Here is a 16,414-nt window from a genome sequence, read left to right as displayed (position 1 = left end):
AGATCATGATCTGATGCTGTCAAATCTCAGTCTGCCACACAAGTGAACAGAAAACCCAAAAGCCATCAGACCAGAAACAAAGTGTTGACCACAGAAAAGCAGAAGAACCAGACACTGCATGAAATCCACTGGGTATTTTATGTGGAAGGCACTCAGATAGCATGGCAAGGGGTGGCGGTATAAAAGCAGGAAACATATAGATATTCATCTTTCTTATAGTGATGTAAACCTAGAATAACTTCATGGACTTTGTGGAGTTACCCTGGATTTACCACTTTAAATATAACATTTTGCATTAAAAAAAAATCACACACCATATTCTTATTGGGGAAAATGTCATCAATTGATTGTAGTTGTAAAGAAACATGGATAAAATGATGTTTATAAGAGAAATATGGACATTTTATTCTTGGTGAATAACCTCTACCCAGTCAGTTTCCTCAGGGCAGCATTGATCTCCTTGTTCCTCATGCTGTAGATGATGGGATTCATCACTGGTGGCAGCACAGAGTAGAGAAAGGCCACCATGAGATCCAGAACCGATGTTGAGCTGGAGGTGGGTTTCAGGTAGACAAAGATGCCAGTGGAAACAAACAAGGAGACCACAATGAGATGAGTGATGCAGGTGGAGAAGGCTTTATGCTGGTCCTACTCAGGGGGGATTCTCAGCACAGTGGTGAAGATCTGAACATATGTCACAATTATAAAAACAAAACAGCTTAAGTCTAAGCAAGCACTCAGGATGAATAACTCAACTTCCCTGAGGTACATATCAGAGCAGGCAAGCTTGAGCAGCTCAGGCATTTCACAGAAGAACTGATCCACCGTGTTGCCTCTACAGAAGCTCATTGCAAAATAAGAGACTATCTGGTTTGGACAATGTACATGGCAGAGGGGTAGGGCTGGCTCCAGGCCCCAGCATGCCAAGCGCGTGCTTGGGGCAACAAGTCGCGGGGGTTGCTCTGCCAGCGTTGCGAGGGCGGCAGGCAGGTTGCCTTCAGCAACTTGCCTGCAGAAGGTCCGCGGGACCAGCGGACCATCCTCAGGCAAACCACCGGAAGCAGCCTGCCTGACATGCTTGGGGCGGCAAAATCCCTAGAGCCGCCCTGCAGAGGGGCATTGCTGGCAAGTCTCTATGCAAAAGAATAAATGGACACAAATCTGACATCAGGAATCATAACATTCAAAAACCAGTAGGAGAACACTTCAACCCCTGTGGTCACTCAGTAACAGACTTAAAGGTGCAACAGACTTAAATTTTGTAACAGAAAAGCTTCAAAAACAGACTTTAACGAGAAACTGCTGAGCTTAAATTGATTTGCAAATAGTGACTGGGAATGGCTGAGCCATTACACACTTTGAAGCTATTTCCCCATTCTCACACCTTCTTGTCAAACTGTCTGTAATGGGCCATCATGGTTATCACTGCAAAAAAAATTTCTCTTAATTAGCCTCTTTAAATTGGTTGGGCAACTCCCACCTTTCCATGTTCTCTGTATGTGTACATATATCTCCTTTCTATATGTTCCATTCTGTGCATCCATGAAGTGGGCTGTAGCCCACGAAACTTATGCCCAAATAAATTTTAGTCTCTAAGGTGCCACAAGAACTCCTGTTCTTTTATTTAATGTTAATAATCCGGACCCCAGAAGGGGAGAGTAATTCCCATGCATCAATTTTAGGGCTTTATTTGACTGGGAAAGGAAAGAAATGGAGACAGTATCAGGGTTTGACACTAGTTTGGTGTTAGCTTTAAACCCTATCCATATTCCTAACCCATTTCCAACAGGGACTTAATCATGAGTTTAAATTTAAATCTTCAGTGTTGCCACTCATATGATTAAATTTAAGAATGTGCTGAAGCAGCTGTGGAATCAGGGCCTCTGTACAGAATATTCAAAGGAAATGAGTCTTGTATTCATAATCATGAGTGTTTGGAGCAGATCCTCAGCTGGTGTAAATTCTCCAAGATTTATTGGAGCTATGACACTTTAAACCAGCTGACGATTGGCCCCTTGATTTTCAAGGATACCAAGAGTGACACTGTCATTTGTTCAGAGAAACAAACCAGAGCATGTGAAAAATGTATCCAGTCAAACAGCTCGAAGTTCAAATCCCACATACTTAAAGATGAACAGTTTGTAAATGAGCAATAGAGTAAGATGTAGTCATAAATAATGTTTAATAAGGAGTACTTATAAGAAAATTATGATCTGGACATAGACAATCATTAACAGGAAAAGAAGCATAATAATCTGCACAATCATCTCCACAGATTACTCATTATCTAGCTAGCTGACATAATTCATGATCAAATAGAAATCTGTCATTATGAATAAATTAGGTTGGGTGTTAGGACAAGGAATGGTCCTTCCTGTCTATCCAGGGCCAGTGCTTCCATTTAGGCGACCTAGGTGGTTGCCTAGGGCACCAGGATTTGGGAGGGCAGGCCACCCTCGGCCGCAATTCGGCGGCAGGGGGTCCTTCCGCGCTCTGGGTCGTCGTCGGCAATTCTGTGGCGGGTCCCTCACTCGCTCCTGGACCCGCCGCCGAAGTGCCCCGAAAACCGGGAGCGTGGAAGGATCCCCCCCGCCGCAGAATTGCCAATGACTGGGAGTGCGGAAGGACCCCTGCCTAGGGCGCCAAAAACCCTGGCGCTGCTCCTGTGTCTATCTAATCACATACTCTGCTTTCGTCTGTCATACATGTCGTGTACACAGCCGTGCACAAAGATGGTATTCCAGTACTAACAACAGGCCAACTTCTGAGACCTTTTCTCACTTGGAGGTGAGTAGATTGCCATGGGATGGCGTATGGAACACCAGATCAGTGCATGTGATGGCACTTTTCTACTTACATCAAGGTGTGACAAAGTTCTGTCCTTGACTCAGTGGACCCTGTGCTTCCTGGTGGATTTCGCTAGCCTCAAAGGCTCACTGTGTCCCTCCACATAGCCCTTCTCTCTCTAGAGACAAGGGTCACAGCCTACTGAGGCATTTTCATCATAAGCCAGCAAGGGAGGTGAGGAGAAGCAACCCTCCTTCACACAGTCTCTGTTGTCTCCCAGTCTCAGTGATTAATCAAGGAGGGGATGGGGGGAGCCCAGGCCAGCTCTCTACTCTGGGCTCCAGCCCAGGGACCCTAATAGTAGCAGCTCTGGTAGCTGACTTTTTGGAAATAGGATGTGTACAATTCCCTGGGCCACTTCCCCACAGCAGCCCCCACTCACTATCTCCTTCACCATTACCTCAGGGCCTCCTTCCTTGCACCTGATATGACTTTGTACTGCTTGTTTCCTCCAACAACGCAGCTTCCTCCTACAGCTGCTGACACACACCTCACTGACCAACTGGGAGGCTTTTAACTAGTTCCAGCCAGCCCTTGATTGGCTTCAGGTGTCCCAATCAACCTAGTTATCTCCATTGCTTTCTAGAAGGATCTTAATTGGCCCCAGGTGTCTTGATTAACCTGGAGCAACTGCCATTTGGTTACCATGGTACCAGGGATTTGTTTAGCCTGGGACTAAGATACCTGTTCCTCACTATTTTACTATAGCCATCTGGCCTTGCCCCGTCACAAAGGTTAGAACAAAATTACCCCAAACAAGAAAATTACACCCGTCTTCATGTCCCTACTGAGTGCAGCCCAGAGACTTTGGGCCAGAACCTCCTCACTATTAAACTGGTGATGTCAATGGGTCATCTCTGCATTGGGGCTGGTCTAGCTGAGTTGGGAAATCTGACCCTTACCTCGCTGCCACACTCATTTTCTCCAGGGCGCTGTCAGCCAAATCTGGATCATTGTGCGTAGTGGCTATTGGCGAGATCTTGATGTCCTCGAAGTGAGGTTCTAAACCACAGTGATTTCCATGGAATCCCAATTTGGCCTTGTTATCTGAATCAGGTTTTCCTTAGAAAACTCTGGAAAAAATTTCTCCTCAATTCAGCCTTTCCACCATAGCAAGAATGACACAGTTTTTACATATTCATTTAGGTTAAAATAATAAAAAGAGGCCCAGCTGAGGTTCTTATGTCCCTAACTTTCCATCAATAATACAATAATACCCCAGTACACACCCAATCATTTCAGTGGGAACTGAGCCATGCAGAACCCTCTTTTGCCCCCTTTTATCATTGCAGGGAGCAAACCTTCAGCTCGCTCAGAAAACATCATCAGAGAGATGACATATGAGCACCTCAAGAAAGCACAAACATTGAAAATTCTGCCTAACCAAAAGCTCACCATCTCCCCTTTGCACCTCCAAGACCTCCTGGAACAAAGAAAAAACCAAATCGCCAATCAACCAGCTAAACAAAAATAATCGAAAAATCTGGCAAACATACAAACAAAAACACAAATAACAAATACATTGACACCTCAATCCCCCAAAATAAGACAAGCCAGAGACCTCAGTACGGACTACGCTGTGGCTACTGATTTTATAGGCAAGATAACATGGTGATGGATAGCCGGATATGATACACAGATTCCACTCTTACTTAGATTGGTGTAAACCTACAGTTAATCCTTTTATCCTGAGTCTTGTTTTTCTGGACTCTTACAAGTGTAAATACCCAATTCTGCATAAACAGTTTGCACACTATTTTCTCATGGAGGCAATAATATCATCAACTGATTATATTCATAAGGAAACTCAGAATGAAATTGCTACTGAAGGAGAAATATGGACATTTTATTCTTAGTGGGTAACCTCCAACCTATCCATTTACTCACTGCACCTTTGATCTCCTTGTTTCTCATGCTATAGATGATCGGATTCATTATTGGTGGCAACACAGAATAGAGAACACCCACCATGAGATTCAGACCTGAGGTTGAGCTGGAGGTAGGTTTCAGGTAGGCAAAGGTCGCAGTACAAAGGAACAAGGAGACCACAATGAGGTGAGGGAGGCAGGTGGAGAAGGCTTTTTGCCGGCCCTGCTCAGAGGGGATTCTTAGCACTGATCTGAAGATCTGAACATACGACACAATTATGAAAACAAAGCAGCTGAAGAATAAGCACACACTAAAGACAATAACCCCAACTTCACTGAGGTATGTGTCAGAGCAGGCGAGCTTGAGTAGCTGGGGGATTTCACAGAAGAACTGATCCACCATGTTGCCTCCACAGAAGATTATTACAAACGTATTCCTGGTGTGCAGGGCAGAGTAGAGAAGACCACAGATCCAGGCACTGGCTGCCATTTGGACACAAGCTCTCCTGTTCATCACTCTCTCATAGTGCAGTGGTTGGCAGATCGCCACGTATCGGTCATATGCCATGATGGTCAGTATGGCAAAATCTGCTGAAGCAAAGAAGAAGAAGAGAAAGACTTGGGCGACACATCCAGGATAAGAAATCACCCTGGTGTTCATGAGGGAGTTGGCCATAGATTTGGGGATGGTGACGGAGATGGAGCCAAGGTCTAGGATGGACAGATTCATCAGGAAGAAGAACATAGGGGTGTGAAGTTGGAGATCGAGGACTATGACAGTGATGATGAGAAGGTTTCCCACCAAGGCTGCCAGGTAAATCACCAGGAACATCACAAAGTGTAACAGCTGCAGCTCCCGAACATCAGAGAATCCCAGGAGAAGGAACTCGGTCATTGTCGTTTGGTTGAACATTTCATTCTTCCTAACATCATGTGATGGCTGTAGGGGGAATAAGAAGGACAATGGCTAGGATAAGAGTGACAGAGGGAATTGCAGTGATTCCCCTTCTCCTTACATCTCTTCGTATGAATGTCAAGGTGCTCAGCACTCATCACTTGCAATGACCAGGTACTGTTAATGCTCCTCGCCTCTGATGATCCATCAGTTCTGTTATTACACTAATGTGAATTGGGTCAGCTCCTTTAAACTCAACGGAGCTTCCCCACTTTACCCCATCTGAGCATTTGGCCCAGGGTGCGGGTTGTTAAAATGCAGTACGAAGGATGGAACAAAGCACAATCCAAACCCAACTGCTCTCTCAAAGAACGTCCTTCTCCAAGCTCACAGCTTGGCAACAAAACTGGTCTACTAAAATGCCAGCACAGCCTGATTCCCACTTTGCCGGGCAATATCGCATAGACTCACCCTATGTCGTAAGTGGCAACTCATCTGTAACTTTTCTACCCCAAGCTCTGGGCCTGAATGGCCTTCAGCCTGCTTTCAAATTGATTTCTGGCACCAGCTCCCAGCTGCCCTTCTGCCGGCGTGTAACAAGGGGCTAGCACCAGCACTCCATTACCGCTATGTGGTTTCGATTACTCTGCGTGTGCGGTGCAGTTGTTGCCGGGACACTTGGGCTCTGCTGTGTGACCTTGGTCCATTCATTTCCCCTCTTTCTGCCTCTGTTTCCCCTCCCTCCCTTTCTCTGCCTTGTCTACTAGGGCTGTAAGGTCTTTTGCAAAGGGGCTGTGCAGCAGTTTTAAAGGTATTGAGAAACCTAGGGGAGTTTGCAAAACCATTTAGGCACCCAACCCCAGCCTCCTTGGTGCTTCTGAAAATCACACTAGGTGCCTAAATCCCCTTGAAAACATGGCCATATATCTTGTTATGTGTAATTTACTCCATTTATACTCAGCCAGCACCAGTGTGGAGCTAGACAAGTAGTTCTGGGATCCATTCCCAGTGAGCTCCCTTATGCCCTTGAATGGGGTCAGGATAGACAGGTGTTGGCTGCTCGGTTCTACTCTAACTCAGGGTTTAAAGGGGCTAATCTCTACAAAACATTGTGTGCGCTGGCAACTTTACTGGTTATTCAGTCGTTACTTCTGCGCAACTATCTCATTGAAAAAGAAATTGCCCAGTTGCAACAGAATAAATGGGTTTGGAATTAAGGTCTAACCAGGCAATAATAATATCCCCCAATTTATTTAAAGTGTATGGCAGGTTGGGAATTTTCAGCTGCGTTCTTTGAAACGGAGATTGGTTTTCCTGCTAAACAACAACGAATCTCAGAATCTGTCTGCTTCTCTCAAACATTTTGGTTTGCTTTGAAAAGAAACGAAAACTCAAAAACCAAAGAGTTTGGGTTTTGCGATTTTAAAAAATCCAGTTTTCAGCAGAAAGTTGTTTTCATTTGCCAAAAAATGGGGGAAAAAGAAGATTTGGGGTTTTCAATGAAAAGTCAAAATTTTCCTGAAGGGTGGGAAAATACCAATCAACAGTAGGTATTGATCAAACTGAGAAAAGTCTTAATGAGTTTGTATTGTAATTCGTATTTATCACCTTAATTTCCCCCTTATGTTGATCCCCCAATATACTTAATTGAAATAATAAACTTACTGTACTGCTCTTTGTGGATTTTTTCCCTACATATGATGCATGCAGTCATCCAGCACCAGAATTCTCCCTTCAATATCCATCGGCATCCCAGAATCTACAAGCTGAAGGCACAGGTATCTGAGAATTCTACACCCTTCAATCTGAGAGTGAACTGACAAAACTGGGCTCACACCTGTTGGTCTCTGCAGATACCTATGTGGAGCTGGCTTTGAGCTGCACTGGCATTAAAGGACTGATGCTGGGGGAAGGTGATTTATCCAGGTCTGTTTCCTAGGGGCTAGTGGGACTCAATCCCTGGAGCTCTGCACAGCTGAGCAGCAGAGGCCCAGAGGCCAGTGCATAGATATCCAGGGGATAAAGCTAAAAAGGGTCATTCTGGTCCTCTAGTCTGACCCCCACATAGCACAGAGCCTGTGATCTCACCCAGGGTTCCCTGATTCCAGCCCAGCTTCTGCATTATCTATGGGCCAGGATTACAAACAGGGAGACAGGCACCTACTGGGAATTATCAGTGCTCCTAAGTGAGCTAGGTGGCAAAATCCCATGGTCATTCAGCAGGAGTTAGGTGCCCAACCTGCTTAGATGCTATTGTAAATCTCAACAGGCTCCTCTCTCCTTCTGTAGGTTCCTAAACTCGTTTATAATCCGGGCTTCACGTTTCTATTGTTAACTCCATGGCCTGGGCTTGTCTTGAATTTCAGAAACCGAGGGCTGGGTTTGCAAAGGCGCCTACAGGATTAAGGCACATACATCTTGGGCTCCTAACTCCCTTAGACTCCCTTGAGAACCCCAGCCTGAAATGATAACAAGTAGAGACAGCCATCTAGAGAGCTGCCAGGAACTCCCGTGATCTAAACCCAGCAATGCATCTATATCAGCTCAGCTCTCTGTGCCTCATTTTGCCAAAATCTAGAGGATTATGACTGAGGCTGGCTGAATAATTCATAAAGAACTATTTATTTTGAGATGACCCAGGATTCAGTTCTCTTTGCACTCTTAATGAGTTTCCATAGATCTTGGTGAAAGATTTGTCTGAAATTTCCTGTGAAATGTTTTTTTAATCCCTTTGGAAAACCTTGGAATAGCTCCACCTGTACCTCTTTAGAACAGAATAGAGTAGACCCACCTGTACTAGTTGAATAGATCAGTGGTCTCCAAAGAGGGGTGTGCACACCCCAGAGGGTGCGCAAGAGGATCCACGGGGGAGCGCAGCAGGAGGAGCACCACCGGGGGCGGGGAAAGGGCAGCCAGAGAAGGGAGGGAATGAGTGAGTGAGGAAGCTGCCTCTCCTCCCCCACAGGCAGGGCCACCCGGAACGCAGGGACTTTAGAAGCTGCAGGGCCCTGGGCTAAGGGGGCCCCAGGGTCCTGACCTGCACCCTAACTCCCTCTCAGATCCCTCACCCCACCCTGAGCACCCTAAATCCCTCCTAAACCCTGCACCCCACCTGGAGTGCCCTCCCGCACCCTAACCCTAATCCAGACCTTCAAATTGCTGCATCACAAAGTGTTAAACCAAGATTTTCAGAAATAATGAAGGATATTAAATCACTTTGCTCTCACTAAAAATATTATTATTAATATTTTTGTGAGAGCAAAAAGGTTTTTTGTACTGTTAATAAACAAAATACAATAAAGATATTTAAAAAATATTCTTTATTTCATCTTTCTCTCATCCTTTTTTAATTTCTATTTTTGTATGTTTTATAATATCCATAATATATTAGTACAGTAGGACATGTATATAATTTATACATAAATAAATATACATATCTTGGGGGTGCGTGCTCAAAAAATTGTTACTGAGGGAGGTGCACGATCAAAGAAGTTTGGAGACCACAGGAACAGAATAGAATAGAATTGACTCACCTATACTAGTTTAGCATAGACTAGACTAGACCCTCATGTACTAGACCTGACTAGGCCTAGAATAGAATATATCCCCCTGTTCCTGCTATGAATAGAATAAAATGGAATAGACACACCTGTACTGATAGAATAGAATAGAATAGAATAGATAAGCTTGTACTAGTGGAGGAGAAGAGACGAGACGAGACGAGACGAGACACACCTGTACTAGTGGAGTAGGATAGAATAGAATAGACCCACCTATACTGGAGTTTCTAAAGCACTTAAAACTTTAGGAGCATACGTCCCTTTTAAAGTTTCTGATACCCTAAGGCTGCAGATCCATTGAGTAAGAGCAGGTTTTTTTCCCTTAATTTGTTTTCACAGTGGAACAGCCATTTGTTGTGTGTCTAAGTTAATGACTCAAGATTGTCAAAATAACAGGCTCAGTTAGAATTACTTAATCTAAGATTATCAATTAGAGATTAATACAGCACTATGGAGAATACAGAAGACAAGAGAATACCGTGCACCCTTTGTTGACAGACTAAGAGCTGGATGTGTGTCTCTCCTGCATCTGGAAGGGATGCACAGTTTTCATTCCCCCAAACTAAGTTACAAACCAGTATTATTATATAGATTGTCCGACAAAGGAAACCTCATTGCCAAGAATATTCTCCCAGAAGTGTATGCTGTGATGTTCTACACATTCTGAGTTTATCTGATTTGTCACACATACTCTTTGCTGAAGGTAAAGATTCTAAAGCATCGCTAATATAGAAATTAATCAAATGAACAGGAAGAAAGAAGTAAAGGTTTTAATATTTACTAACAGGTGCTCACAAATTTAACTTCTTAGAAATATAAAGCTGATTGGTAAAAACAAAATAGTTCACAAATCTACAAAACTATTTCAAAAGCATTTTCATTTCAAAAGTTTCCAAACGAATTGCGTTGACTAAAAAAAAATTAGTATCCATCACATTTTTAACTAAAATAATTAGGTTTGTGGTTTTGGCGGGTTTTTTTGGTTTTGTTTTTTTTTACTAATTCTGTCACCATTTTCTCTATTTTTATATTCTGCCCTTTTTCTAAGGCAAAAAGAAGGAGAGGTGGCGAAAACGTGGAAGAAAAGCAAACCCTAAAGTATTCAATTTTCCACTTTTTATTTTTACCCTCCCAAAACTCTGGAAATTGTCTGATCAAATTTTCACTTTCTTTTCTAATGTCAGTAAAAAGCCACCTTAACTTGTACATCTTAACAAATTTTGGGCATTTCTGCTTACAAACAGACTTTTCCATCAGGATTTGGAGAAACGACAGCCAAAGAGAATTGAAGTTTGACCTCTGAATATAGAAATAGAAAAACATTGTATAAAAGAACGAACTCCAATTCTCTTTGAAAAGAAACCTTAATGAGCCAAAATTGGTATGTCAGAAGCCTAACTGGAGGAGAAAATAATGAGGAGATGGACTGTTTGTCCCGGAGTCATCAGGACGATGATCTGAAACTACTCCCTGAGCAGCCTGGCTCCAGGGGAATGAGCTTACACAGCTTTGAACTTCCTGGGTCTGACCTTGAAGCATTCAGCATCCCCTTCCACACCATGCACTTCCCACAGTGAGTCTGCCAGAGGGCCCTACATCCCAACTCCACAGTCAAATGTGATTCTGAGCCTGCCGGTAAAACAGAAGATTTATCAGTCGACAGGGACACAGCGTAGGACAAAACTTTTTACCACAGAAATCAGTGACTTTCAGCCAAGTTCATTCTGGTTGGGGGGGAGCCCAGAGCCAGGGCTCTGGCCCTCTCCCTGCACTCCAAGCCAGCTGACATTGACTCGCTTCAAACTGTCTGGCACCTGCCCTGCCCATTGCTCCTCCTCCAGGCTTTTTCTCACTTCCTGAGCAGTAACCTGGTCATATCTCCCTCCTGGGTCTCAGATTAGGAAGGGACAGCCATAGCATCTGTGCAGGCAGCTGGAGCAGCCCCCACAACACCCTTTTCCCACCACCTAGACACTGATGAAATACACAGGGAAACTGAGGCACATGCAGCATTCATGCAAAATAGTAAGACTCACATACAACATAACAAGGGAAAATCCCCACTACATCACACTATTCCACCCATCACTCCCTTTCTGGGTCCTGAAAGAAATATTGTGAGAAAAGTACAGAAAGAACAAAAAGAAGAACAGATGGAGGCTTCCGGATTGAGCTTCACCATCCTGTCTGCCACTTCTACCATCTCCTGGGACCCCATGTCTTCCTCATCCTGCGCCTGGGCAACAGAGAAGGGCCCAGATGACATCATCACCCCTACTGGCCCCAGCTGAATCCCAACTACCACCTGGGATCACAGATATTTCCATCTTTGATACCACTGAAGTGATGGACAAACAAGGTGGATTTTGCTTCTAAGACTGGACAGTAAAAAGAACAGCAACAATGACAGCTCCAGCCCAACTCAACTAACTTCTTCTCTTCTCCCCAAGAGGAGGGTTATTACCATCTCTGATACCTCTAAGAGACTGCCAGACAGCCAGGGGGTTTCCTTCTAAAAACTGCCTCCAGCTAATGTGAAAGGGAACAAGGGGTGTCCCTAAAATGAAAGCCTGACTTAGTACTTTACATTTCAAATACTCTGAGTGGTTTCCTTTCCTGTCTGGATAGTTAGTGAAAGGTTAACTGTATTTTTAAAGGTGTGTTTGCCATGGTGTGAAGCAGGCTGAGGTCTCTGGACACCAAGCTCCAGAACTTAACACTGTTTAAGTGTTGGATGGTGACTGGGTTATATTAACACCTTCAGCCCATTTATTCCATCTAAAAGAACAAATTAGAGTGTGGCTGGAGTTTTAGTTTAGGTTTAAAATAATCAAAGGCTTGAGGTCCCCAACATATCATTACTAATTCAATGCACTCCCAGCACTGTCCAAATAATCCTTTCAGCAGGAACTCGGCCATCCAGAAAGCTGCAGAGGCTCCTTTCTGACCTTTGGTCACCGTGGAAAGCAATCCTTCATCTCGTTCAGAGAAAGAACAAACAGCAAAGTTCACACATTGGCTTCCCAAAGACAAGACCAAATATGACACCCCCATGTAACAATAATTTTCCTCCCCTCTCCCCCAAAAGAATAAAAGAACTAAACCAAATTGACCAACTGATCAATAAAACAAAACAAAAGGCAGCTAAGCCGGGTGTTGGAACGTGGCCCTTTATCCAGCTGTACAATCATCTGTTTCTTGCAAGAGGGCCCAGTCAGTGGGAGCCACGTACTTCCAAGGCAAATGCGTCTGGGTAGAATCTCATCAGTGTTTCTTGCTCTGGGGCTCTAGGGAACACTCTGATCCCCTTCCATTGACTGTGGGAGGCCATTGTCCAGCTGCCTTTGAGCTCAAAACCAGTGTATGAGTTCTCCCAAGCCCCTAGTCACTCACATACTCCACCAGAGCTTCACCTAGCCTGTGGTCCCTTTTGGCTTCTAGCTGAATCTCTTTAAGAAGAACATGGCAGGAAGGCAAGGAACACGGGGGTAGCAAAGGGAAACTTTATGCCGTAAGCCCTGGACAAACACAGATTGTCATAACCTAGTCCCAGATTTGGACCTTAGCATCCAAAATATGGGGGTTAGCATGAAAACCTCCAAGCTTAGTTACCAGCTTGGACCTGGTAAAGCTACCACCACCCAAAAAATTAGAGTGTTTTGGGGCACTCTGGTCCCCCCAAAAACCTTCCCTGGGGACCCCAAGACTCAAATCCCTTGAGTCTCACAACAAAGGGAAATAAATCTTTTCCCTTCCCCCCTCCAGGTGTTCCTGGAGAGACACACAGAAGCAAGCTCTGTGAATCTAAACAGAGGGAGTCCACCCTCTCTATTTCCAGTCCTGGAAACACAAGCACTTCCCTCTTCACCCAGAGGGAATGCAAAGTCAGGCTAGTAAATCTAACACACAGATTTCCCCCTGACTTCTTCCTCCCACCAATTCCCTGGTGAGCTGCAGACTCAATTTCCTGGAGTTCCCCACTAAAGAAAAACTCCAACAGGTCTTAAAAGAAAGCTTTATATAAAAGGAAAGAAAAATACATACAAATGGTCTCTCTGTATTAAGGTGACAAATACAGGGTCAATTGCTTAAAAGAAATATGAATAAACAGCCTTATTCAAAAAGAATACAATTCAAAGCACTCCAGCAACTATAGACATGTAAATCCAAAAAAAAAAACAATAACCCCTATTGTTTTTATGATCTCTGTACTCACAACTTGGAAACAAAAGATTAGAAAGCAGGAAATAGAAATCACTTCTCATAGCCGAGAGAGCATACAGGCAGAAGACCAAGAACAAAGGACTCACACACAAACTTCCCTCCACCCAGAGTTGAAAAAATCCTGTTTCCTGATTGGTCCTCTGGTCAGGTGCTTCAGGTAACTTTTTTTTTTTTCAGGTGAAAGAGACATTAACCCTTAGCTATCTAGAACATGGCAGGAAGGCAAGGAACACGGGGGTAGCAAAGGGAAACTTTATGCCGTAAGCCCTGGACAAACACAGATCTGTAAAACAAAACTGTTCTGGGACACCCCCTTCCCCGGCCTGATCTGTGAGTTCAGGGTTCATCTGTGTTTCCAGCTGGGCAGAGTCTCTTCTGCCATCTTCCTCCTGAAAGTCTTTACTGCACGTGGCCAGGGATGGCCCCATGGGACCTCAACAGGGACATCACACTGTTAAGTAGGCCCCAGTCTCTTGGCCATGGGTTCAAACTGTGAAGTTCCATCTCCAACTCCCATGCCTGTGGGCCCCCTGTATAGAAAAATCATTTCCCCTAGGGACAGGCAAGTAGCGGAGATACAATAAAAATCGAAGGCCCCAGACTCTAGTCGTGATGGGCTCTCAATGATGGTCCTTCAGTGAGGTGTCAAAGACCTCTCCCAGGCAGGGCAGCTGACTGGAATGCAGCACAATAGGCTGCCATTGAGCCAGGTCAGACTTGTCCTGTCACCCTGACAATATTTCCACATATACAACAAAGTTCACAACATGACACCATTGCACCCCACTGTCACACAAGCAAACAATTCACCAAAGTCATGGCATCCAATGCAGCATTTATACCCACAAAAGGAAAAAGGGTCAGAGACCTCGTCAAGTCCATTAGGAACTTGATCATGGTGTTGCCGACACAGAGGGTGCCCGAGGCAAGCAACAGCGGTTCGTTGCCCAGAGTGCGTAGCGCCAATGAACACACCAGGATGGAGAAGCAAAACAACGAAGTTTATTTGAGCTTAAATAAGGTGCAAGGGAGAAATAACAATCTCAAATCCTGCACACCTAAAACAAGCAGTTTCTTCCTTTTATATCCCAGTTGTTTACTACAAAATTTTTTCTTGCTGACTAGCTGATCTCTCACTCCCGCCTCCTTTCTCATCCAGCTGCAGTATCTTTTCTCATTCAATCTTTTGTCTTCCCCCTTCCTCCCCACCTCCGCTGCTGAGACATGTATACAGTATTCAGAAATGACCTTGAGCTCGCTTCAGCGTGTTACAGCAGAAAACTGGCTGTTACAACCAAAAACTAACTGCTAACACTACATTTTTGCAGCTGTTAGTACATTAGGTTACACTAGGTTACACAAAGTGTTTAACATGGAGGAACAATGGTTCATTGAGGCCTGAGCAGGAGGGCTTCATCGGCACTCGTGATCTTCCACCCTCCCAAGCTACCTAGATCTATGCCTAGTGACACCAACAATGGCTATTCATTTTAGGTGGAAGGTGCTGAGATGGTGTGATGGTGGGTGGCAGTACAGAATAGATAGACAGATAGATAGATTGATTCTGATCTTACATATATACAGTTGTAAATATATAATGAGTCCATTGACATGACTCTGTATTTTTAACCAGTGTCAATGCCCGTTTCTGCATAAGCAGATTTCAAAATACGTTTTCAAGGAGACAATAATGCCTTCATTTGATTATATTTAAAAAGAAACACAGAAAGAAATTGCAATCAAAGATAAAAGATGGACAGTTCATTTTTGGTGAATAACCTCCCCGCCATAAGTTTCCTCACGGCAGCTTTGATCTCCTTGTTCCTCATGCTGTAGATGATCGGATTCATCATTGGAGGCACCACAGAATAGAGAACAGCCACTATGAGATCCAGACCTGATGTTGAACTGGAGGTAGGTTTCAGGTAGGCAAAGGCTACAGTGAAAAAGAACAAGGAGACCACAATGAGGTGAGGGAAGCAGGTGGATAGAGCTTTATGCCAGCCCTGCTCAGAGGGGATTCTCAGCACTGTGGTGAAGATCTGAACATACGACACAACTATAAAGACAAAGCAGCTGAAGGCTAAGCATACACTGAAGACAATAACCCCAGTTTCACGGAGGTATGAGTCAGAGCAGGCGAGCTTGAGGAGCTGGGGGATTTCACAGAAAAATTGATCCACCATGTTGCCTCCACAGAAGGATAGTGCAAAGGTGTTCCCGGTGTGCAGTGCAGTGTAGACAAAAACACTCATCCAAGCACTGGCTGCCATTTGGACACATGCTCTCCTGTTCATCACTCTCTCGTAGTGCAATGGCTGGCAGATGGCGATGTATCGGTCATATGCCATGATGGTGAGTAAGGAGTACTCAGTTACAGCAAAGAACATAAAGAAAAAGACTTGGGTGACACATCCAGAATAAGAAATTGACCTAGAGTTCATGAGGGAGTTGGCCATGGATTTGGGGACTGGGACAGAAATGGAGCCGATGTCTAGAATGGACAAATTCATCAGGAAGAAGTACATGGGGGTGTGAAGGTGGTGGTCAAAGACAATAACTATGATGATGAGAAGATTCCCCATCAAGGCTGCCAGATAAATCACCAGAAACACCACAAAGTGCAAAATCTGCAGCTCCCGAACATCAGAGAATCCCAGGAGAAGGAACTCGGTCACGGTGGTTCTGTTGGACATTTCCGTCTCCATACATTGTGTCCTGCCTGTGGATGGGAGGACAAGGGCAATGGGCAAGATTAGAGTGTCATGGTATAAATCCCCCACTCTGAACCTTAGCGTTCAAAAGATGGGGTACCAGCCTGAATTCCTCTAAGCTCAATAACCAGCTCAGTACTTGTAGCACTGCCACCAACCAGGAATTCCAGTGCCTGGTACACTCTGGTCCCCACAAAACCTTGCCCGGGGACCCCCAAGACCCAGTCCCTCTGGCTCTTAACACAAGGAAAGTAAACCCTTTCCCCCACCGTTGCCTCTCCCAGGCTTCCCCTCCCTGGGTTACCC

At 44.6% G+C, this 16,414-nt stretch overlaps 2 protein-coding genes across 2 annotated transcripts; both read right to left on the bottom strand.

Moving 5' to 3' along the window:
• Positions 1 to 4,668: 4,668 nt before the first annotated feature.
• Positions 4,669 to 5,661, bottom strand: LOC127031571 (olfactory receptor 14A16-like). Its single transcript, XM_050918501.1, has one exon. It carries the CDS (start codon positions 5,626 to 5,628, stop codon positions 4,669 to 4,671), a length of 960 nt encoding a protein of 319 aa, XP_050774458.1. The 5' UTR covers positions 5,629 to 5,661.
• Positions 5,662 to 15,133: 9,472 nt separating this feature from the next.
• LOC127031551 (olfactory receptor 14A16-like) lies at positions 15,134 to 16,090 on the bottom strand. Its single transcript, XM_050918484.1, has one exon. It carries the CDS (start codon positions 16,088 to 16,090, stop codon positions 15,134 to 15,136), a length of 957 nt encoding a protein of 318 aa, XP_050774441.1.
• Between the last annotated feature and the right edge of the window lie 324 nt (positions 16,091 to 16,414).

The sequence above is a fragment of the Gopherus flavomarginatus genome, chromosome 11 (assembly GCF_025201925.1).
Source record: "Gopherus flavomarginatus isolate rGopFla2 chromosome 11, rGopFla2.mat.asm, whole genome shotgun sequence".
Classification (NCBI taxonomy): domain Eukaryota; kingdom Metazoa; phylum Chordata; order Testudines; family Testudinidae; genus Gopherus; species Gopherus flavomarginatus.
The sequence above is the reverse complement of the archived record's forward strand: the minus strand, read 5'-3'. Positions and strand labels throughout refer to the sequence as shown.